General features: G+C 39.8%; 1 protein-coding gene across 17 annotated transcripts in view; it reads left to right on the top strand.

The window, feature by feature from the left end:
- The window catches only part of eya1 (EYA transcriptional coactivator and phosphatase 1), a 269,107-nt gene that overhangs the window by 117,127 nt on the left and 127,843 nt on the right, over positions 1–24,137 (top strand). For all 17 annotated transcript variants that reach the window (XM_073939994.1, XM_073939993.1, XM_073939996.1 and 14 more), the window contains one exon: positions 5,187–5,278. In XM_073939994.1, coding sequence (XP_073796095.1) covers positions 5,187–5,278 — 92 coding nt within the window. The remainder of the gene's footprint in view (positions 1–5,186; positions 5,279–24,137) is intronic.

The raw sequence follows: 24,137 nt of genomic DNA on the forward strand, positions 1-24,137 counted from the left end.
TATATATATATATGTATATATGTGTGTGTATATATATATATATATATATATATATATATATATATATATATATATATATACATATTTTCCTCCGCATTTTATTTCCTTATCACTTCTTGCATATGTTAATGAGAGGGACAAGGTTGTCAGTGATTGTTTCAGTGAGTACACCGCAGCAACTGAACACTACCTCAGATAGTCATGCAGTGTGAAAACAACTGCAATCCGATGACTGTGAAAATCAGTGGCCATATCATACAGTTTTTCTCCTGAAACTAACCAACCATTGAACATTTTGTTAGCCAAGCCAACTATTTTCAACTATTGAAAGGCAAACCTACAGTAGAATCATCTCAACACTGTCACGTAATAAAACATTGAGGGAGTTAAACAATGATTAAGAGTTTAACGATTAGCAGCAACTGCCCAAGGAGAATCAAATGATAAGATTTGGAGCTTAAATATAGTATCAGGATTCAAAGAGGCTTGCTGCAAGTTAGATACATTTCCTGTGATTTATTTTCAAGTTTTAATTGTCTTGGAGGAGCCTCCTTATTAGAGTTCCAAACCCATTGAGATAATGAAACCTTTACCCTCCAGGCAGGCATCTTTTTTCCAATGACAGTAATTTACATATGATTTATTTAGAGAACAAGAGGCTCGGCTAATTTTATTTGGAGATTTTCCTTTGTTTTAAGAGTCATTAGCAGCTCAGCCTAATCTAATTTGGACAATTTCATCAGGCCATTTTGGAAAACCTCTCCGAGCTCATCAGAAAGATGCATTTATTGCTAAGTGTGCTCTATTGCATTAGCACACAATAAAGCGACCAGGGACTGCTACAGACGTTTGAGTGCAATTCAGTTAACACTCTGCCAATTCGTTTTTTATTGGGACGCAATCAATTTTTATTCATTTTAAAACCAAAAGGCTTTCTTTCATTGTATGCCATCTCCAGCTTATTATGGGGCTAAACAAATTACGCAGTTGTTTGCACAAAATGCTAATGTTTATGGTCATGGTTTCCTCTTTTAAATTGAAGCCAGTGCCTGAATATACATTATGCTGAAATGAAATTCAAAAGCTTATTGTCCTTCGGCTCACATCATTCAAGGATTTTCATTTACCATGCCTGATTATGAAGGAAAAAAGTAAATGCGTGTGCTTTGAACTTTGCTTTTATATATTCACCTTAAATTTTTAAGTAATGCTATGTTTACCAAAGTATGTTTAGGCTGCCTAAAATCAATAATTATTTGAAAATGTATTAATACTTTTATATTTTTACACATTTTTATTTTACTTTTAACGCATATTCTTGATTAATTAAATCATTATATTTATAGATTTTTTTACAAATTTTTTTCTCTAATGCTTCTTGCTTTGTATTCAATATAGTTTTATTTAGCTGTATTTTCTATTTTGTTTGCTTTGAGTCTGGTTTCTTTGCTTTGTACGTTTCTTTATTTAACCAGATAAAAACCCGATTGAGATCAAGATCTCATTTACAATGGTGATCTGATCAAGAGGTATGCAGCACCCAACTTTTGAAAAAAAAAATAAACATAAAAATAAATAAATAAATAAATTAATTAAAGAGAATATAAAAACACAGTTTAGTTATTCAGTTACAGTGCATCCGGAAAAATATTAGCGCTTCACACACTTTTTCCACTTTTTTTTCCAAATATTCCAAATTGTATTAAATTCTTTTATTTCCCCAAAATTCTACACACAATACCCCATAATGACAATGTGGAAAAATATTTTTTTTTGAGTTGTTGCAAATTCATTAAAAATATAAAAACCTAAAAAATCACATATACATAAGTATTCACAGCCTTTGCCGTGAAGCTCTAAATTGAGCTCAGTTACATTCTGTTTTTACTGATCATTCTTGAGATGTTTCAGCAGCCTAATTGGAGTTCCCCTGTGGTAAATTCAGTTGATTGGACATGATTTGAAAAGGCATACACTGATCTATAAAAGGTCCCAGGGTTGACAGTGCATGTCAAGGCACAAACCAAGCATGAAGACAAAGGAATTGTCTGTAGACCTTCAAGACAGGATTGTCTCGAGGCACAAGGCTGGGGAGGTTTCAAAATCTTTTGGGAGAAAACCAGGCCCCACTCATCATCAGGCTAATACCATCCTTACAGTGAAGCATGGTGGTGGCAGAATCATGCTGTGGGGATGTTTTTCTGAAGCAGGAACTGGAAGACTAGTCAGGATAGAGGGAGAGATGAATGCAGCAATGTACAGACACATCCTGAATGAAAACCTGCTTGAGTGCTCTCCACAACAACTCAGTGAATGTCCTTGAGTGGCCCAGCCAGAGCCGAGACCTAAATCCTGTTGAACATCTCTGGAGAGATCTCAAAGTGGCTGTACATTGACGCTTCCCATACAACCTGATAGAGCTTGAGAGGTACTGCAGAGAAAAATGGGCAAACATTCCCAAAGACAGGTGTGCTAAGCTTGTGGCATCATATTCAAAAATACTTGAGGCTGTAATTGCTGCCAAAGATGCATCAACAAAATATAGAGCAAAGCCTTTGAATACTTATGTACATGTGATCTTTCAGGTTTTTTTATTTTTAATAAATGTACAAAAAAAAAAAATCAAGTTTTCATTATAGGGTATTTTGTGTAGAATCTATTTTGAGAAAATGAATAATTTTAATCTATTTTGCAATAAGGCATAAGTGAAGCACTACAAACACTTTCCGGATGCATTGTCAAATTATAATATATTAAAAACACACATTGAGAAATGCACTATTGATATTTGTTATGAAGAATAGAGTGAAATTATTTAATTGGGATGAGCTCAAACATTTAAAATTAGGATAGCTCAAATATTAAAGATAAGTTAAAATACCCAAAAATTTTAGTGAAAAGAGTGAATGAGCAAGAGAACAGGTTGCGAAAGGCACAGTGATAGTCTAAGCATTACATTTCTTAGGTTGAATGAAAAGAGCAGTGTAAATCCCCCCAACCCCCCAATCCCTTCACACACACACACACACACACACACACACACACACACACACACACACACACACACACACACACACACCCTCTCTAATTAAGATATCTGCAGCCAATAGTTAAAGATTAGCAAAATATTTGAATATTCTTGCATGTATTTAGGCCTTTTTACATATAACAACTGAAATTTCTGTTTTTGACAAAAAAACAATCTTTTTTTTTTTTTTGATTAAGACATGTTGAATTCTTCTTTCATCATTTGCAGTGCTTCCAAATTGCATTCTTTGTTATTCTTTCTAACCAATTTTTATACTTGTGTTATATTATTTTCTGTGGCAGTTCATTCTGCTGTGGGGAACCCTTACACATAAGGGACTAAGTAAAAAGTAAAATGAATAGATGAATTATTTTCTGTAAAGCTGCTTCTGGCCATGACATGTTCACATCTAATTGGTTATGAGATACGTGTTTATATAAGGGATTATATACAGCATCCTTAATTTATTATTTTAGGTGAGGAGAGATCTCTACTTAAATTTCATACTTAGAATTAGAATCACTACTTGGTATCGGCCAATCACCATGACAAGGAATCTGTACTCGGAATCTCAAATTATTTTGCTTATATAGTTCAAAATAGTTGCTCAGTTATTTACTGCTGTGATTAAATAAAATACATTAACACCATTACTTCTTGCCTTTGTCTCAGTGTCAGTCTGACATTATGGATTTTGTTGGGAAACGAAAATCGGATTGACATCAGAACCCAACATCAAGCCGACTCCAATGTCCAACCTAAAATCAACCAAATATCAAAGTCTAATCATGTTAAATCTTATGATTTTGGTCACTTTCCAACACAACCTAAAATCAACCAAATACCAATGTAGCTTGGCATCGTAATTGAACGTCTGAATAATGCTGTCCATAGACCAGTGGTTCTCAACTGGTTTGGCCATGGGATCCACATTTTTACATGGTCATCAAGCCACGACTCAAATTTTTAGGAACTATAATATTGTATAGGAATTAAAATTCATTTGTATTTATTTGTTAACATATAAGTAGTGATAGAAAAATTATATGAAAATCAGCAAGATTTACAAATAAACAATATTTTATTGCTTTCTTTTAACAAAATGTATCAAATTATAGAAATATTACAAAGTAAAAACAACAAATACTGTAAACAGTGGTTAGGGTAAGGAAAGGTTCAGTTACTATGAGCTAAACTGAACTGTTAATAAAACATTAACACTGATCCTGTTGAACAGACAAACCAGAAAATTACAGTAAAATGATCAAAATAATCAAAAACATTTTTACATCTAATATGACAGCAATTATAAACATCTGTTTCACTCAACAGTTACTTGGAATGCTCATACGATAACTGAGGATGTGCTTTACTCCTAATAAGAGTTTCAAAGTCTGGGGTGATGGTAGACAGTGCTACCCGAAGATCGTGCTCTATGTCCAACCTGTTCCTTCGCTTTGACTAAGCTGCACCAGGGAAGAGAAGCTAGGTTCACACAAATACGTAGTGCTGAATGGTAGGATGGATTTGATCACATGAGTGGTAAGGGACGCATACTCAGAAAGCACTTTGCGGCACCAAAACTTAGAGAGGCTTACTTCACTGAATTTCTTTTTCAGCTTCTTATTACATGACAGCTCCAGCAGCTGATTCACTTTGTTGCTCAGCAATGTGACGCTTTCCACGTCGATTACTAAGGGAACACTTATCCACGGATCATCATTGTGTTTCTCGGGAAAGTAGTCGGTACGGTTGTCGCGTGCGCATTTCAAAATAAAAGTCCGATATAGGCAAAATAAGTTAAAAGTTAAATGTTTGTTTGTTTTTTTTTTTTACCACAAACTCCACTACCCACTTTTGGGTCGCGACCTACCAGTTGAGAAACACTGCCTTAGATGCTGGCTAGACATTGAATTTTTGGTCACCTGACGTCATGGCCTTAATCTAACCTAATATTAGCATCTTGTAATGTTGTGTGCCTGCCGGGTAAATAATGTTTTGAGTTGTTTTTTCCCTTTGGAATGTAGTTTATCTTTGTCCGGTAATTTTAAACCCAAATTCACTAAACTAAACCTCAGATATGTGTCAGATAGATGTTAATTTTTCAAATAAAAATAAAACACATCTTAATTAATTGTTATTTTATATATGTTTTTAGAGATCATGGAGAGACAAAGAAAGATGCCCAGCTGTGTTGGAAACTGTTTTCCTGAAACAACGTTCTGTTAAACAGAATGTCTTTGGACAACGGTGAGTACTAAGAAATATTTGACCCCTATATTAATGTAGTGACAGATCAATTGAAAATCTGTATTTTTAAAAGAATGTACTACATACAGAAGTTAAACCTAAAATTAGTCCACACACAAATTCTAATTCACAAACTTTTCCATTGTTCCTTTCTTCTGAACCTGCACAAGATTAAAACTTGTAACAATATCTAGGTATTGTATTATGTCATAGCGTGACATTCTCAAACAGTCACGCGTGACAGTTTCAGAAATTCTTCTACAATTTGAGTAACGTCCAGTTCTGTGACTCAACCTAAATCCACCTGTATTATGATAATACGTGATGCGGCTGAGCGTGTGTGTGAGTGTGTGAAAAACCTTTAACATTTGATATCTGGATGGCACAAAATGGCTTGAGCCGGAACATTACCTAGATGTGTATCACAGGCTCAGAGGAATTCCTCGGCTTCTTAAGTGCTCCTGAAGACAAGACATGCAAAAAAATCTCCCCACAAAGAAAGCTTCCTAATGGCTCCCACAAGACTGTGATATCATTTATTTTTCGGATCAGATGTACAACTTGTACCCTTCATAATTCGTACAGGCACATTTGACCTCGCTGGATAACTAGCTTTTTTTCCTTTCGTTTTTCAGTTATGGATGTCCATTTAGCTTCAGTGCATAGGAGATATGAGTGAGTTTATGATTGCTAGTACATTTGGTGTCCAGAGTCATTATTTTATTTAAATAATTGTATCTTTAGTTAGTCTTAAAAGACTTGTTCACCCAAAAATCTAAATTCGGATTTTAATCACTCACCTTTAATTCTCAGAGACCTTCGTTCATATTTGAAACAAAAATTAAGATACTTTTGATGAAATCCATGAGCTCTCTCTTCCTCCATAGACTGCACGGACGTTTAGAGTTCAGAAAAGCAACTTTAATCTTTAATCTGAAGCTCCAAGACCATTTTTGTAGAACAAAAAACAAACAAATTATAAATATGTTTGCCTGTATCTTCTCCTCTTTGTCAGTTCAGGATGTGCAATTCGTCACTTTGGAGTTATAGGGTTCTATCTGCGTTCTGAATGATTTTGAGATATTGAGCTTTGAAGTTTTTGCGCTCCATAGCAAACAATAGGTGTGTAACATTTGTTTTATAAATAAAAAGTCTTAAATTGTGAACAACTTAAAAGAACAACCTCCCATAATGTAAATATGTTATCATTATATAAGAATTTGTCAATAACTCAATTTTGACAAAAATGTCAGATAGAATCTTATAATTCCAAGGTGACAAATTTATTTATTTATTTTTTGGCACACAAAATTGTTCATAAAACTCCAGATGATTAGTTGAAACTCTAATTTGAATGTCACATACTTTGACAATGTGATTTATTTTTGTCGAAATTAGCATGTGTATTTTATCCAACATATATGTTATTATGGAATAAAAAAACTTTATTTTACTTTTGGATTTGCCAGTATTTAAAGGGCCATGAACCCCCCTGTTTCAGCAGGGTGTTTTCACCCCTCTAGTTTGAAAAAAGTCAGGAAAGTGGGTGAATCCATCTTTATTTAGGTAGGAGTGTCGTGTGGTGAAAGAGGGAAGGGTTTGAAGAGCTGTGCTCGCGTCACGGAAATGGAAAAAACACTTCTGTCTTCGCACACTTTAAAACGAAACACTGGCAACCCATGTCTCATGAACGTCCCATGAACATTTCTTCATATCGAATTTAATTGTGCTTGGTAACACCATTGCTGTTGACCATGCTCCTCTGTACTCTGTAACAGCTAAAACAATCTCATGCAAATTAATGAAGTTGCATCTCTTTAATGATAGAGTCCGCTGATTTGTTCAAACCAACTCTTTCTCATGAATAATGCACAGACATGCTAAAAAACTCAGTGATGATACTGACGGGCAATCAACATGCTGGATTTTATGCAATGACCTCATCGCCATGACATTGCTTGAAAATTTCTTTTCGAACCGGAAGAACAAATTTGCTCTAAAAAATGCAAAAACAACCAATGTTCTCTCCTTTTCTCTGTAAAATATTTGTCCCCTTACACAACTATGAGACAGGAATAAGATCTGAAGCACTGAAAGGTATGTGTGATATGAACAAGGTGTTCGCGGGGTCTTGAAAAGTTTTAAAATATCTTAAAGCTCAAAATCTAAATTTTAGTACTTTAAAAGTCTTTAATTTACTTAAATATTGTGTTGTAGGTCTTAAACCTTTTATAAAAAGGTCTTGTATTTTCTTTGTCCACAATAATACTTTAAACTTTTAGTCAAATTTTATTTTGTCCGTTTATTGAATTTAAGTTAAATTGCAACTAATTCTCATTAGATTCTAAGTAGACTGTTAGGGTTAGTGCAAGTTGATATGTACTTGCTAAGTTTGTTATAGTTAGTTAAATGTCAGATAAAGGAGCAGTATCAGCAGCTATTAAGCAGACTGTCTACTAATACTCAGATGGACCGTCAAAATAAAGTGTTACCAAAGTTTTTATTTTAAAAAGTATTTTTTTTTTCTCTATTTACTATAGTGGTTTAATTATTTTCCTTGCAATAACATTTGTTTAAAAGTCTTCCATGTATTTACTGCTGACTACACCAACATGGACATATTGTTGTGCATACATTTAGTTTATTCCTTTATTTTTATTTTATTTTTTATTTTTTGGCTTAGTTCCTTTATTATTAATGTGGGGTCGCCACAGTCAATTTTTTTCGTCACACTTTTTATTGTTAAATTATTATTGTATTATTAAATGTATTACATTATAATAATTTTTGATTGGAAATTCCATCTGGGCCATTCAAAAAATTCCTTAGCGTTTAGCCCTTTATGAGTTTAAAATTTCATTCATAATGGTCTTAATAATGTCTTAAAAAGTCTTAAAACCAGCAGAAATCCTGTATGAGAAGTGTTAAAAATCAAGAGTAATTTTTAAAACTGTTGTCAACAAAATTAAGAAAACATAATGTATCACTAACCCCACAATGCGTTATTTATAAGTTATTTCATTATAATTTTACTATTGGTGACATCCTTTCTTAGTATTTATGCTTTAGCAAGAGGTAACTTTGTTTAAAAAGCTTAAAATAGTCAATTCTGTAAAATATAAATATCTATAAATCTTATTACTAAAATATATGAATTTAAACATTGTAACCAAAAATTTAAACTAAACTAACCAAACTAACCAAATTAGCATAAATGTTTAAAATGGTATGACCCAATGAACTTAATAATACAATAAGGGACTTTTTTACCTTTTTAAAGTAAAACAAGAAGGAATTGTCAAATACTGAAATACGAATAAAATCAAATTTTATTTAGATTTAGTTTCCAACAAGATATTTGAAAGAATGCAAAATGTATGATTTTATAGAGCTCATCTATTGCTACTGTATATTTAAAAGAACCATTGTAAGCAGTAGCTCTGAAAGGTTTTCAGCATATTGATGAGATGACAACTGCCTATTGATTTGTCTTTACTTAGAAGAATCCATTAAATAATATATGTAACATCCCACTCGCGTGCCCCCCTCTGCCCATTAATCCATCGCTGTGTCTCACAGACGTCTGAGATCATTGGGCTTTCATTTAATTAAATTATCCCATAATGAAATCTCCTATAATGAGATTAATTTTAATTATTCATCAAGAGCTTATTTGAGTAAAAGACAACGTAAATAATTGATTGTGCTGCCAAGCATTTTTTCAATTCATCACCTTTTGCTTTGGTAAAAGGTGCAATTTATTAAAGAGAGCACGGCTGATGATGTCAGAGGGTAAGGGATACAGGGTAAAGGTACCCTTGGGGGTCAAACTGAGGGATGATTGGTCTGCTTACATGGCACATGAAAGAAAAAGCATTAGATAAAGAAATAGCTAACATATGATTTTTAAGTTTCTTTCTTCTATTGCATTTATGTGTTATATCACATAGTTATCACAAAAAAAGATGTTTTGAAGAAAATTGTAAGCTGGTAACGACTACTAAAATAAAAATACTATAGAAGTCAATGGCTACAGTATGTTCGTTTCAGTTCCCCTTCGGGGGGAACTTCAGCACTATAAGTGGATTTGATTGTAAAATCCACGCATTGGGAGGTTCGGTTCAGAAGCTACTCGTCTGAAAGAGTATTGAACGGGCCAATTAAGAATGAATTGGCAGCGCAAGCCTGCGCAGGTGAGCGGCATAAGCAATCAACTGAGTATATAAGCTCACCTGGCGCAGCAGACGCTATCCTTTTCGCTTCAGAGACTTTCTGATCGAGTCGATGAGGGTTCCTCCTGCTGTGACCAGCGATTCTGAGCGAACGAGAGCATTCTCCCGGTCCAGAGTGTGTACACGCAGTGGCAGACGGTCGAGCTGGGTTTCTCCCTTGCCTGGCGTTCTTTGGGTCCGGTCCTCCAGAGCGGTGCGTATAAAGTTGCAAACTTCACAGAAAGAGCAACACAGTCGTGCAGCACGTCCTTATCAGGACGGCGCTCCGACTGTGCGTTTCTGGATGCGGTGGTTTCCTGTCCTCGGATGATGGGCGCGGGCACTGTGTTACATGTCTGGGGGTCCAGCATGTTAATGCGCTGCTCGCGGGCAGTTCATGTCGTCATCGCGATGCCATGACTGTTGCGCAAGATCGCGGTTAGCCTTTGCAAAAAGGCGAACCACCCCAGTTGTCCCCTGCTCTGCAGCGGGCACTCGGGCAGATCTGAGGGTTTCAGCGAGAGATAATCCGTCGCCCACGGGCCCGCGGACCTCCCGCTCCTCTAAGCGCTCCATCCAAGCTTCGGGCGGAGGAAGCGATCCGTCTAACAGATGGTAGCCCTTACGCCCGATGACACCGGAGACCAGATGTCCACCGCGGCATCGGAGGGTGGGCTTTCATTGTCCGATGATGATCCAGACCCGCTCGCCCCCTTCGGGCTGGTGAGCGCTGTCACTACGGATCCTGAAACGGACATGTTAGCCGTGCTTTCCCGGGCTGCTTCGGCCGTGGGTTGGAGATGGTTTATCCCCCAGCTCCGCGGCCGGACCGACTAGAGGGGCGTTCCCTTCTTCCCGGAGGTGCACAGTAGGCTCACGCGGTCTTGTAAAGCACTTTTTTCTGCTCGTGCTGCGTGTCCCTCCACCCTAACCACTCTTGACGGTGAAACAGCCAGGGGGTATGTGGCGATTCCTCAGGTTGAGTGCGCGATGGCGGTAAATCCGCGCGGCGCCTCTTCTTGGCGGGGTCCGCCTCGTCTCCCATCCAAAGCCTGTAAGTTATCTACCTCCCTCGGAGCTAGAGCTTACATAGCTGCGGGCCAGGCCGCTTCCGCCTTGCATGCGATAGCCACCTACCAGCGCTACCAAGCGCAGGCGCTGGCCGAGCTGCACGAGGGTGGGTCCAACCCAGGCTTACGAGCTTCGCACCGCCGCCGACTTAGCTCTTCGGACTACTGAGTCCGCTGCGTGTGCGTTGGGGAGGACGATGTCCACATTAGTGGTCCAGGAGCGCCACCCCTGGCTGATATGCGCAAAGTCGACAAAGTCCGCTTTCTTGACTTCCCTATATCCCCAGCCAGGTTCGGCGACACTGTCTGTGAATTCACCCAGGAATTCAAGGCGGTGAGAGAGCAGTTGGTGGGTGATGTCTTATCGGCGGTCCGTAGCCCGCTCCGCCCGCCGTGCCATTCATACCTGCTCCTCGCCGAAGGCGCCCGCCTACGAGAGCTGCTCCGCCCCCGCACACGCCTAAGGCGAAGCGAGCGCGTCGGGCACCTCGGAAGCAGGCAGCCCCCCTGCCCAGAACGCCGCTAAGTCCGGCAACGGACCGCGAAGCGCCCCTGGGACAGGCCATCTGGAGAAGAGGGAACTTGCTCTTTCCCCGCTGGAGGGCGGGGCCCCATTTCCAACGGCACTTTTTACTGCCATGAAAACATTATGAAAGGGCACTTTTCACTTCCCCAGATGTGACAGCCCGAAATCTACCAGTCTGGGACGCTATGCTTTCTAGCTTGCAGATTCGGTGCGTTTCGCCAGTGGCTCACGAGCGCTGGGAGGACGGTCTCCTTTCTCCCACCCCTCGAGCCTCCCCTCCGGAGCTCGGGTTTGGAGTGAGAGCAAATATCTCACCTCCAGCTTTTCCGTGGGACCCGCGAGCTTCCCGGATCAGCACACCCACTCCGCGCTGCCCCACTGCTGGTACGTCAGCGATTGTAGCGATGAGTCCATTAGCGAGAGCTCTGCCTGCCTGGTTAGCGCGGGCCAGCTCTTCGCGGTGGCTCATACGCACAATCAGACTCGGCTATGCGATTCAGTTCGCGAAACGGCCCCCCAAGTCACGGGTGTGTATTCACCAGGGTCAGCCCCCTGTCCGCCCCTGTCTTGCGAGAGGAGATTGCTGTCCTCCTGGCGAAGGATGCAATCGAGCCGCTCCCTCCAGCCGAGATGGAGAGCGGGTTTTACAGCCCACGCTTCATCGTGCCCAAAAAGAGCGGTGGGTCACGGCCAATCCTAGATCTGCGCGTTTTGAACCGCTGCCTGCACAAGCTGCCGTTCAGAATGCTCACGCAGAAGCGCATCCTCCGGTGCGTTCGTCCTCTGGGTTGGTCTGCAGCATTAGACCTGATGGACGCGTATTTCCATGTCTCCACTCTTCCTCGCCACCGACAGTTTCTGCGGTTTGCGTTTGAAGGTCGAGCTTGGCAATACAAAGCCCTCCCCTTCGGGCTCTCTCTGTCTCCGCGGGTCCTCACCAAGCCCGCGGAGGGTGCCTCAGCGCCCCTTCGGCTCGCGGGCATCTGCATACTCAATTTCTTTACGACTGGCTGAATTGCCCTCTCTTTTGATTATGCACAGAGTTGATTATGCACAGAGACAAAGTGCTCTGGCACTTCCACCTGTGGGGGTTTCAGGTCAACCGAGAAAAGAGCAAACTCGCCCCCGTGCAGAGGATCTCTTCTCTCGGGCTGGAGCTGGACTCGGTCACCATGGCAGCGCGCCTCTCCGGAGAGCGCGCTCAGCTGATGCTGTACTGTCTGAGAGAGCTCGACAGTAAAATAGTGGTCCCACTGAAACAATTTCAGAGGCTCCTGGGGCATATGGCATCCGCAGCCGCTTCATGCCGCTCGGATTATTCTATATGAGACCACTTCAGCACTGGCTTCACGATCGAGTCCCCAGACGCGCATGGCACGCGCGCGCACACCGAGTCTCTGTTACTGCGCTGTGTCGCCGCGCCCTCAGCCCTTGGAGCGACCCCTCGTTCCTACAGGCCTGGGTGTCTCTAGAACAGGCGTCCAGTCTTGTTGTCGTTTCAGCAGACGCTTCCAACACGGGCTGGGGGGCTGTGCGTTGCGGGCATGCGGCTGCGGACCTGTGGAAAGGTACCCAGTTGCATTGGCATATCGCCTGGAGCTGTTGGCAGTGTTCCCCGCTCTCCACCGTTTTTTTCCGGTGTTGGAGCGGCAACACGTGCTGGTCAGGACGGACAGTACGGCGGCGGTGGCGTATATCAGCCGTATAGGGGGTATGCGCTCTCGCCGCATGTCTCAGCTCGCCCGCCGTCTGCTCCTCTGGAGTCATCCGCGGCTGAAATCGCTGCACGCCATTCATATTCAGGCAAGCTCAACCGTGCAGCCGATGCGCTCTCACGGCAGCCTTGCGTCCTGGAGAATGGAGACTCCACCCCGAGTCTGTTCAGCTGATATGGGCGCGATTCGGGGAAGCCCAGATCGATCTGTTGCTTCCCCCGAGATCGCTCATTGCCAGTTGTTCTTTCCCTGACCGAGTGCTCTCGGCACGGATGCACTGGCTTACAGCTGGCCTCGGGGCACGCGCAATACGCGTTTCCCCCAGTGAGCCTGCTCGCGCAGTTACTGTGCATGGTCAGGGAGGACGAGGAACAGGTTGCTGGTTGCGCCCCTCTGGCTCAACCGGACCTGGATGTCAGAGCTCTCCCTCGCGATAGCCCTCCCCTGGCAGTCCCTTCGAGAGAGCACCTACTCTCTCAGGGACAGGGCACCACCTGGCACCCTCGCCGATCTTTGAAGAGATTTTTAGACGCGAGGAAGACTTAGGTAACCTCCGATTGCGGTGGCTAATACCGTCACTCGGGCTAGAGCCCCCTCCCCGAGCGCGCCTATGCCCTGACGTGGAGTCTATTCACTGAATGGTGTGTCTCTCGCTGAGAAGACCCCCGTAATTTGCCAGATCAGCGTTGTGCTTTCTTTACGCCGAGAGAAGTTGGAGAGCAGGCTGTCGCCCTCCACACTCAAGGTTACGTGGCTGCCATCTCCGCTCTCATAACGCGGTGGCTGGCAGCACCGTGGGAACGCATAACCTCATCATCCGGTTCCTCAGGGGCGTTAAGCGAATTAATCCACCCCGCCCCCTCTCATGCCCTCTTAGGATCTCGCCCTCGCTACACAAGCCGCGTCAGATCCCTTCGATCCTCGACTCAGTATTTTCTGTCCCTGAAGACAGCTCTGCTGGTCGCGTTGATATCGATTAGAGGGTCGGGGACCCGGAGGCATTTTTCGGTCAGTGACTCGTGCCTGTAATTGGGCTGGCTTCTCTCACGTATGAGACCCCGCCCGCGATATGTGCCCAAGGTTCCTACCACTCCGTTTTAATACGAGGTAGTGAGCCTGCAAGCGCTGCCCTCGGAGGAGGCAGACCCAGCCCTTATTTATTGTCCAGTTCGCGTTTTGCGTATTATCCGGACCGCACTCAGAGTTTAGATCATCTGAGCAGCTCTTCGTCTGTTATAGCGGTCGGCAGCAGGGAAGTGCCGTACCGAAATAAGTTCCCACTAGATTGTGGATGCCTTTCTTTCACTATCAGAGCCGAGATGAGCCGCGTCCCCCGAGAGCGCGTGCGCACTCCACTCGGAGCTTCGCATCCTCTCGAGCGCGCGCACGCGGCGCCCCTCTAACAGACATCTGTAGAGCTGCGGGCTGGGTGACACCCAACACATTTGCAAGGTTTTACAATCTGCGAGTGGAGCCGGTTTCCTCAAGGGTATTAGGTAACCCTTGGTGATTGAGGAAACAATTCGGTAGGGTGTTGAAACACGCTTGCTGCGCCATTTTCCCTAACACGGAGATACGTGCGCCTTTTTTATCTGTCAGTAAAGTTCCCCGTCAGGTGAGCCCTGCAGATTCCTCCGTGGCCCCCAGCACTGACTCAGCGGAGGAGTCACTTGCTGGCCCACTACGTTGTAGGTCTGCCCGCTGGTCAGCCCGCGTTTTGGGTAAAGGTGCCTGCTATGCGTGGTCCCCACTAGGCGATCCCATATGCTTATTCAGCCACGGTTAAGTCCCCCCCCCCTGGGCGGACCCGTGTCTTCCCTCCCCGCTAACCACTCTTTTGCTATGCGTACTCCCCCTTTTTAGGGCTAGTCCATATGTAAATTCTGCCATCTATCCCCCCTTGGGTAACGGATGGCCTCCGCAGCGTCCTCCCTATCGGGATTGCACGCTTCCCAACGTACTGTCGTATTTTCCTAGAATTATCTAGATGCTCACGACTTCCCAAAAAATATATATAAATCCGTAAAACTTCTGTTGAAGTAGGATAAATTAGGGCCAGGGACACGTTGGAGGACCGCGCCCCCCATGATGTGGGTGCGTCACGCTTGCTTGACTATCTCCTCATCGGGGGTGTTGGTAAGGTGCAGTCATTATGGCGCTTTCAATGGGCTCCCAATGCGTGGATTTTACAATCAAATCCACTTATAGTGCTGAAGTTCCCCCCGAAGGGGAACGTTCGAGGTTACTAAAGTAACCCTTCGTTCCCCGAGGAGGGGAACGGAAGCACTATACTCCGTCGCCATAATGACTGTCCCTTAGCTGTTGAAAGTCTCTTCAGCTTAAAAAGGATAGCGTCTGCTGCGCCAGGTGAGCTTATATACTCAGTTGATTGCTTATGCCGCTCACCTGCGCAGGCTTGCGCTGCCAATTCATTCTTAATTGGCCCGTTCAATACTCTTTCAGACGAGTAGCTTCTGAACCGAACCTCCCAATGCGTGGATTTTACAATCAAATCCACTTATAGTGCTTCCGTTCCCCTCCTCGGGGAACGAAGGGTTACTTTAGTAACCTCGAACGTTCAACAGAAGAATGAAACTCAAACAGGTTTGAAAAGAGCGAAGGGTGAGTAAGTAAGGACAGAACTTTCTGAAATATTCAATTATTTAGTAAAAATGTCTGTGATTTAAAAAAAAAAAAAGACCAAAATGTTTAATATACTTTTTTATTTCATGTGCTTTGAAAAACTTTTGAGAAAACGTTACAATTATGTTCTTGTTTGATAACTTTTGGTTATTACCAAAGACTATATAATGCACAAGATATGTCACTTGTATGGTTTTGAATGGGGAAAAGTGTAAAGGTCATTATGGCGAATGAAGCCCCGCCTAATAGTACAGAAGCCAATCATTAATCGCTATAGGCTGACGTTTCTCCGGGGAAGAAGTTTGGACCAGAAGTGTGTTTTTACGACAGTTAAAACTGTCACTTGAAAACAAAAGTTTTCTTGTTTTGTATTCTGTATGAAACGAAAGTGAGGTACAGTCTGTCCTGTCAAGCGCACATCACATGACAGCACCAGCTGCTCAAACTTGTAAACAAAGAGTGACTTTCATTTCTTGGGAATATTCTCCATCAAGACCAAGTTGTGGATTACTTCAGAAGAGCAGCATGATCAGATGATCATTATCCAGAGAATGCTATTGTGTAGAATGGCTATTAATAAGGTTGGTGCCGTGATCTTGTTCTTTACACATGTGCATGCACATGTGCATTAGCTTAAGTAAACTGTAAAAATAGCGTTTTTGTTTGATTCGAGTGTTAATAATAATAATTAATTAAGTGTGTTAATTAATAATTAATAACAATAATAATAATAAATAAATCCCATGAGATAGTTATTGTTTAATATTATTAGTGATTCCAAATATGTAATGTAATTGTAAGCTTGGCTATTTCGGAGCATTTGATGTTTCCCCATTCAGACACAATGCCTGAGCATACTACTCAAAAGAGGCATTTCAAACATGGCTGCCGAAAGAAATTACTTGCCTTAAAGGGTATTATTTATTACATGGCTGTTTGCTTTTGAGTAGTCAGTCTTGACATTCCAAGGTATGTTATTCCCAGTTAACAACCTCTAAATAACACAGACTCATCTAGGAATTGCGAATCACCTTGACCAGCAATGTATGCATTCAAATTCATATAGTTGCATCCACATTCATATATATCAGCTTGTCTTTCACGCCACTGTTTTGGGATTGTTTGGCACTGTCTTGCGAATGAACATGTTTCGTTTCTGTCACGTTAACATTTTTGAATGTTTGGTGCCGTATTTTGACTGAATAATGCTCACGTTAGTTTATACTCTATCAGTTGTTTTTGTTGATGACAGCTTTGCATTTAATTAAAGATATAATAAAACTATTATGTCTCAGTTTTTGGTTCTAGTTTTTAGAGTTATGATTTAGTTAGGGTTAGGTATACTTCCATTACAGCAGTAGAAACAGACCACTTGAAAATCCTCAGATTCTATTAAGTGACTGAATTTATTAGGCATGTATTTTTAAGGCATGTACATTGGTCAGACACATATAGGAATCTCATCTTTTGCAGTATATTCAAATTAAATATGTGATACTGAAATGCATGCTTGTTCATGCTTGTATTTCATGTATGTAACATATATATTAAAATATAGCAAAAACTGACAGTATCAAATAGTAAAAATAGTAAAAAAATATTAATAATTCTGACTTTAACTATATATATTCCAAACATAATAGTTTTTTTAACACCTTTCTAAATACTGATTCATTTTATCTTTGCCATGGTGACAATAAATAATATTTTGCTAGATATTTTTTCTTCAAGATAATTCTATACAGCTTAAAGTGACATTAAAAGGCTTAATTAGGTTAATTAGGTTAACTAGGCACGTTAGGGTAACTAGGCAAGTTAATTTATAACAATGGTTTGTTCTGTAGACTATTGAAAAAATAGCTAGGGGCTAATAATTTTGTCCAAAAAATGGTGTTTAAAAAATTCACAGCTTTTAGCCAAAATACAACAAATAAGACTTTCTCCAGAAGAAAAAATATTATCAGACACACTGTGAAAATGTCCCTGCTCTGTTAAACATCATTTGGGAAATATTTAAAAAAGCAAAGAAAAAAATCTAGAAGGGGCTAATAATTCTGACTATATATATTTATATATATACATAACTGTAATATACATATACAGTTGAAATTAGTGGTTAGCACTGTCATCTCACAGCAGGAAGATCGCTGGTTTGAGGGAATGAGTGTGTAGTGTTTCTCAATACTGGGTTGTGGCTGAAAGGGCATCCACTGTGTAAAACATAAGCTGGAATAGTTGACAGTTCATTCCGCTGTAGTGGCCTCTGAAAAAGAGACTTAGCAGAAGGAAAATTAATGATGTCAGATGACATTATAACGCGTTATTTGATGTGTGTATGTATATCAAGAGTTAAGATGTAAAAACCTTTAAGTGCCGTCTGAAATTTCCATCGAAAATGAAAATTTTTCTGAGCCTCCTTTGTTTATGTTGAGATATTTTACTTCAACACAGGAGCCTGATAAAAATGCAAAGTTTAGAGGAAATTTTCAAATGGCATTTAGAGGATTTTGCATCTAAACTCTTCATATGTACAGTATACGTATATTTGTGTGTGTGTGTGTGTGTGTGTGTGTGTGTGTGTTTGTGTGTGTGTGTGTGTGTGTTTGTGACATATCAGGGCACAAATCTGTATAATGACATGGGTATGACACAGGTATTACAAAACGGAGGTGAAATATGAGGCCACTGGTGACGTCCTCATTTCTCAAAATGCTTATAAATCCCACAGGGTGAGTTTAATCAGAGAGTAAAGCTGCACACAGTCTCCTGTGATGGTTGGGTTTAGGAGTGGGGTGGGGTAAGGGCAATACAATATACAGTTTGGACAGTATAAAATGTTTAAATGTATAAAAAGTGTTTGTGTTTGTGTACGTGCGTGCGTGCGTGTTTGCTTGCTTGCTTCAATCACCAAATATTAATTTCAGACCTTTTGGATATTGTATGTCCCCCAAATCTCTCTAAATAAATGTGAAGTTATGTGACGTTCACTAATATTATACATTAATAATATTAACTACAGTATATTATATACTATACTATAGCATTAACTTGGTTTAAAGACCGTATGTTTGTGTGGAGTAACAGCACATGGTATTTTGATATTTCCCAACCTGAATTTATCTTGTAATGTCATAAAGCCAAAAGAATCTGAAATTTTAGGAGATATTACCCCCTCTGACAGGCTTTGTTTTTATGAGGTTGTGTGGCTAATATTTAATTCATTGTTTATCATTTTGTGCTTTTTTTTTTCTTTTCATTTCAGTTCTTAGTTTCTGTTCATGTTAACTAAACATGTTTGGTTTTAGTTTGTTTATATTTGTGCATTATGGCATTTACAGTACGTCATAAATATGCTGTTTTGTTCTGCTCATGTTACAGCTCTTAACTAGTTGGCGTTGGCACCGGTTGGGTGTGTTCTGTTAGCATGACAGATTGCAGCATGGTAACCTAATCTTGTATTTCAAATTCTGCTCTCCTGGAGGGATAAAAATAAGGAACAACATTTGTGCTCTTCTGCCTTATCAGCCCTTTCCTTTATGTATTAGAGATGTGCCTATAGCGGCCTAAAGACAAGAATGTTGACTACATAGCAGGCCGCCTCCTTTTATTAGAGCTTTTCAATAACTAATCAATTATTCAGGCCCAGAGCAGCCGTTTGGTGAGACCGAATTTCAGCTAGCTTGTAATTTTGTAAATAGCATAGTCATCATGTGATGGGTCATTCGTCATGCCGGTAAATGCAGGAGAACCTCAGGAGACAGACAATAGGTGAGGTTTCATTTAGGCAAAGACTTCATTTACTTAAGGGAATTGGGGAACCAAAGACATTTTACTCACACTCATGCTGTTGTAAAGCCATATGTGTGAAACTGAAAGAGCAAAGTTTTTAATAATGTAGTGGTTGTGCATGTAGTTATGGAGTTAGGAGTGATTAGTTATAAAAAAGTTATTTTTAATCATTATAACTTTTCTTTGAAAAACTAAATTTGTAAACAATTATGTTTAAAAATGGCTTCTGTGGTTGGCTGATCTGATGAGAAAAGATGAGTTCTGATCATTACAAATTCCAACCTTTCAAACCATTCATGACACTCACTATGCATAAACATTTTAAAATTAGTTTACAAAAAATGCTAATTCTGTCATTGATTACTCACCGTCATGTTGTTGGAATTTCATGAGACCCTCGTTCATATTCAGAACACAAATAAAGATGTTTTAGATGAAATCTGATAGATCCTTCATCCTCAATAGACAGCTATGGTAAAAAGTAAAAAAGGAAACAAAAACATTGTCCTTACTTCTGCATCAGGTCAGGGTAAACATTTACCATGGGCATTAGAGCTAATGCCATTAGTGGCTGCAGCACAACAAGCAAGCACCATATTAAAGTAAATGTGCTATGAAAAGCATAAGTGAATAAAGTTTCAACATTTTTTCTGGGTAGGGGCAGAAGGGTTTTTAAAGCATCATTTGATTACAGTTGAACCTCGGAAGAAGTGTCATAGAATTTTTTGACAATGTTTTTTTTTTTTGGACATTGAATGTTTGGGGTCCATTGCAGCCTGAGATATTAAACATCTTAGTTTATGCTCCTAAGAAAAATGAAGGTCTTGTGGGACATGAGGGTCATTAAATAGAGAAGGGTCTGGCTGCAGACCGGGTGCACATCGAGGTTATAATAGTTTTGGATTTTTCATTAGTTTTAGTTTTTATTTTGTTTTGACTTTTTGTTTTCAAATGTAGTTAGTTTTATTTAGTTTTTAGAGGGGGATTTGCTAGTTTTTATTAGTTATTATATTTTGAAACTGCTTAGTTTTAGTTTAAAGGGCCATGAAACCCCCTTGTTTCAGCAGGGTGTTTTCACACCTCTACTTTGGAAATAGTCAGAAAAGTGGGCGTGTCCAGCTCTATTTAGGGGGGAGTGTCGGAGGAGCTAAAGTTGGATGGTGTGGGAGTGTCTATTTGGGCACGCGCGAGTTTCAGAGTCAAAACACACACACACAAACACGGGAGAAAGTGATGGTGTTTACATGGACATCTGTAGTCGAATTACTTGCCAAATTATTAAATGGTGGACTTTAACTGCAGTTTGGCTCTTTCAATTAGGGAATTCATTCATGCCCCTCGCAACAAACGAGATATTTGATATGAGGAACTGCTCTAAGCGTGTATTTTTTATGGAATGTTTGATACCGCACGACGAATGAGAGAAAAAAGTAGACTTGCAAATGCAAATACCATCTGCATTTCCCGGAAACTTAGATGCACACGGCAGGTAGTGTCAGAAAGCCGCGTGTGTTATTCCGGTCACAAAATGCGGCGAAAATCATACACGAGGTTAAAGTTTGGTTGTGGTGCTAACATGTTTACACTCTGTGCTATAGTTAACTTAGTTCGATACGAACAAACGGAATAAACAAAGAGCACTGGTCGCTCACTTACCAAATCTGTAGAGACAGGACAATCACCAGCAACTAGAGCCGCGTCTATATTAGGAGAAGACTACAAGCGAATCCGGTGTTACGGTTTAACTGGTGACTGTGTTAACTGGTGTCCCTTTCCAGATGTAAGCTATTCACGTTTGCAGATTGGCAGATTCGTCACTTTTTCACAGCAACAAAACATGTCCATACCAAAAAAAGATTCTTATTACTTGGTGTCAGTGTCATTGTGAGCATTATTGATTTTAATATCTGTGTAGCAGAACAGTATATAACCAAAATAAATCTAAAAAAAAATTTGAATGTACATGTCTTCAACAGGATTCGAAACCGTGAAGTGAAAAGGTTCAGCACGAAGTACATAGTCTGTTTATAATCTTTGTCAGTTAAAACATGCCTTGCTGTGGTTGTGGACCCGTGTTAACATGTTTCCATCAATGTTTACATGTTGTTTAGTTACATGTACTCGCGTTAACGTGCTTCTACAAACTCTCCCGCTAGCTCTCTGTGACTAAACAATGCTTCATCAGTTGCTAAAACCATGTTTTTTCTTAGTTCTAGACTCATGTGTACCTTATTGTTGCAAGATTTAAAATCATCAGAATAGATATTGCATAAAATAAAACTTATACAAGCCATACATTTTTCGAAACCTATATTTAGAGGACACATGACCACTGCAATCCTCACATTCAAATACAACTGCCCACAAGATAGCAGTCTTAAGTACAATATGTGCAAGGCTGCTCTGATTAGATACACAGTAGTGATGGGAAGTTCAGATATTTAACACAGATGTTACGACTCAACATATTAAAATTATGTAGTCAACAATAGTATTTTTTGTCACTTAAAACATCACCGTGATCTGAAAAAAATGTCTTACAGTACGTTTTGCAACCCAACTTAAGCATGATTGACCTCTCATTTAAGCCCTCAGATTAATAGCGCTGCAGTTGTTTAAGTTTAGTTCAGTCACAGCAGGCTGTCATGTAGTTTGTGTTTCACTGATTCACGATTGTACAATATTATAGGTTCACCACTTCTCTATTTGATCTCAGTGTAACTGAATGAGAGTATATATTGGAGTGAGAATGAGTGGAGAAGAACCGGCTCTATCTGGCCAATTACAAACTCTGAGGTGCCGTCCGGGTCAAACACCTACAGTAAATAGATTTACTTCTAAAAGGTTATGATTATGTATTAAATACATTTACAAAGACGAAAACGAAGGAGGTTTTTGTTATAATTATAACTTATATTTATAATTTATAATAATTATATTTGTAGTTAGTTTTAGTTAGTTTTGTATGTACACAATACAGTTTCAGATAGTTCTAGTTATATATATATATATATATATATATATATATATATATATATATATATATATATATATATATATATATATATATATATTAAGGGTCGAGCCGAACCCGAATACAGTATTCGGAAATGCACGAATAGCGTGTTTTTACGAATACTTGATTCGAACAAATACTTGAAAAATTATTTGTATTCGGGAGCAAGAAAAACACTATATCAAAAAGCAGCGTTTCCTCATGAGACCACAGTGCATGCCCGCGTGAGTGAGTGAGTGAGTGAGAGAGAGAGAGAGAGAGAGAGAGAGAGAGAGGCAAAACGCGCCAAAGCCCGAAACTGAAAGCGAGACGTGACTTTTAAGGGGTTGTTTCATATGGATTTATTAATCATTCTTACTGTTCAGTGATCGCAAACTGCCGTAGTTTATTAAAGACGCAAACCTCTCACAGCACGTCAGCTGCGCGCCTTCAGCAGACCTCCTCATTCCTGCAGCACGAGAGCTTTATGATTGTTAATGCGCGCCAAAAGTGGCGGATCTGTCCGGTAAAATATCTGACTGCGTGTCACCGCATCCCTAAGGACTGTTTGGCGAAATATTTGACTGCATGGCAATGCATAACAAACGACTGAAAGGATATAACTAGAGAACTCTCCACTGTGCTACTGGGTGAGAGCGTATGGCAAGCCGTTTTAGCATTTAAACCTTGTTCAGACTATCCATAAATATATTTAGAGATATCTCTAATTATATTTTGACTTGTCATAATTATAATTCGACTAGTCAGATTGGAAATATCTGCAAATATATTATGATAGACTAGTCATATTCCTCCATTGACTTCCATTGAAAAATATTTGCAGATATCTCTAAATAAGTTGACTAGTCACAATTGTAATTAGATATATCTCCAAATGAATTTTGACTAGTCAAAAATCCAATTCAAGATATCTACAACTGTAATTAGACTTTTAGTAAATTAATTAGAGATATCTTCAAATATATTTGTAAATATCTCTAAATATGATGAATTAAAGATATCTCTAAATGTATTATGACTAGTAAAAACTCAGAGATATCAATTACAATTGTTACTAGTCAAAATTCATCTGATTTCGTACTAGTACAATTGTAATTGCAGATATGTCTAATTGTCATTCTGAGTAGTGGAATTATAATTATGACTAGTCAAAATATAATTAGAGATATCTCTAATATATTTATGGAGTCAGAACAAAGATTTAAATGCTAAAAAGGCTTGCCATAGAGAGCGCTTCTCACTGAACAGAGCACCGCGCAACCTTCTATGTAATGTATTATCACATGCACTAAAAGCATCCTAAAAGCATAAACACAGCCACATTCTGCCCCAGCAAGTCAGTTTCAAACATAAAAAAAAAACAAACAAACAAACTTTGTGTCTTTTTTTGTGGCTGGCAGATGATAATAGCAGGGCTGTATCTTTTATTATTATATAGAATACTTTTGTTCTGCCAGATCTCCCAGGCAGGGTTTTACTTAGATTTATTTAGTTAATATTAGTTTTTGGAACTCTGTCCATTGGAAAGAAGTTCTTTCAGAAGAAGAACAGTTTTTTGAAGTATTATTTGTTTTTATTCTGTCTATTCAGTGTCCTTCAACAAGAACGGTGGTGGTGGGGTTCATAATATCCACAATGGTATTTTATTAGTTGTTGGTTTAACCATGGATGAGATAATGGCTTCTATGTTATTTTCCTTTTTAAAGACATTTCTTATCACATGTTCAAAAACAACAGCCAATATTGCATATCTATAATTTATATAATGGGTATAATTAAACAATACTTTCACTATAACGTAAATTAGAAGTGTAATAGAAAAAATATATATTTTTGCGCCATTTTGAATTTTACTCGAATACAAATACAAATACAAATACAAATACAAA

Source organism: Danio rerio, chromosome 24, assembly GCF_049306965.1.
Source record: "Danio rerio strain Tuebingen ecotype United States chromosome 24, GRCz12tu, whole genome shotgun sequence".
Classification (NCBI taxonomy): Eukaryota; Metazoa; Chordata; class Actinopteri; order Cypriniformes; family Danionidae; genus Danio; species Danio rerio.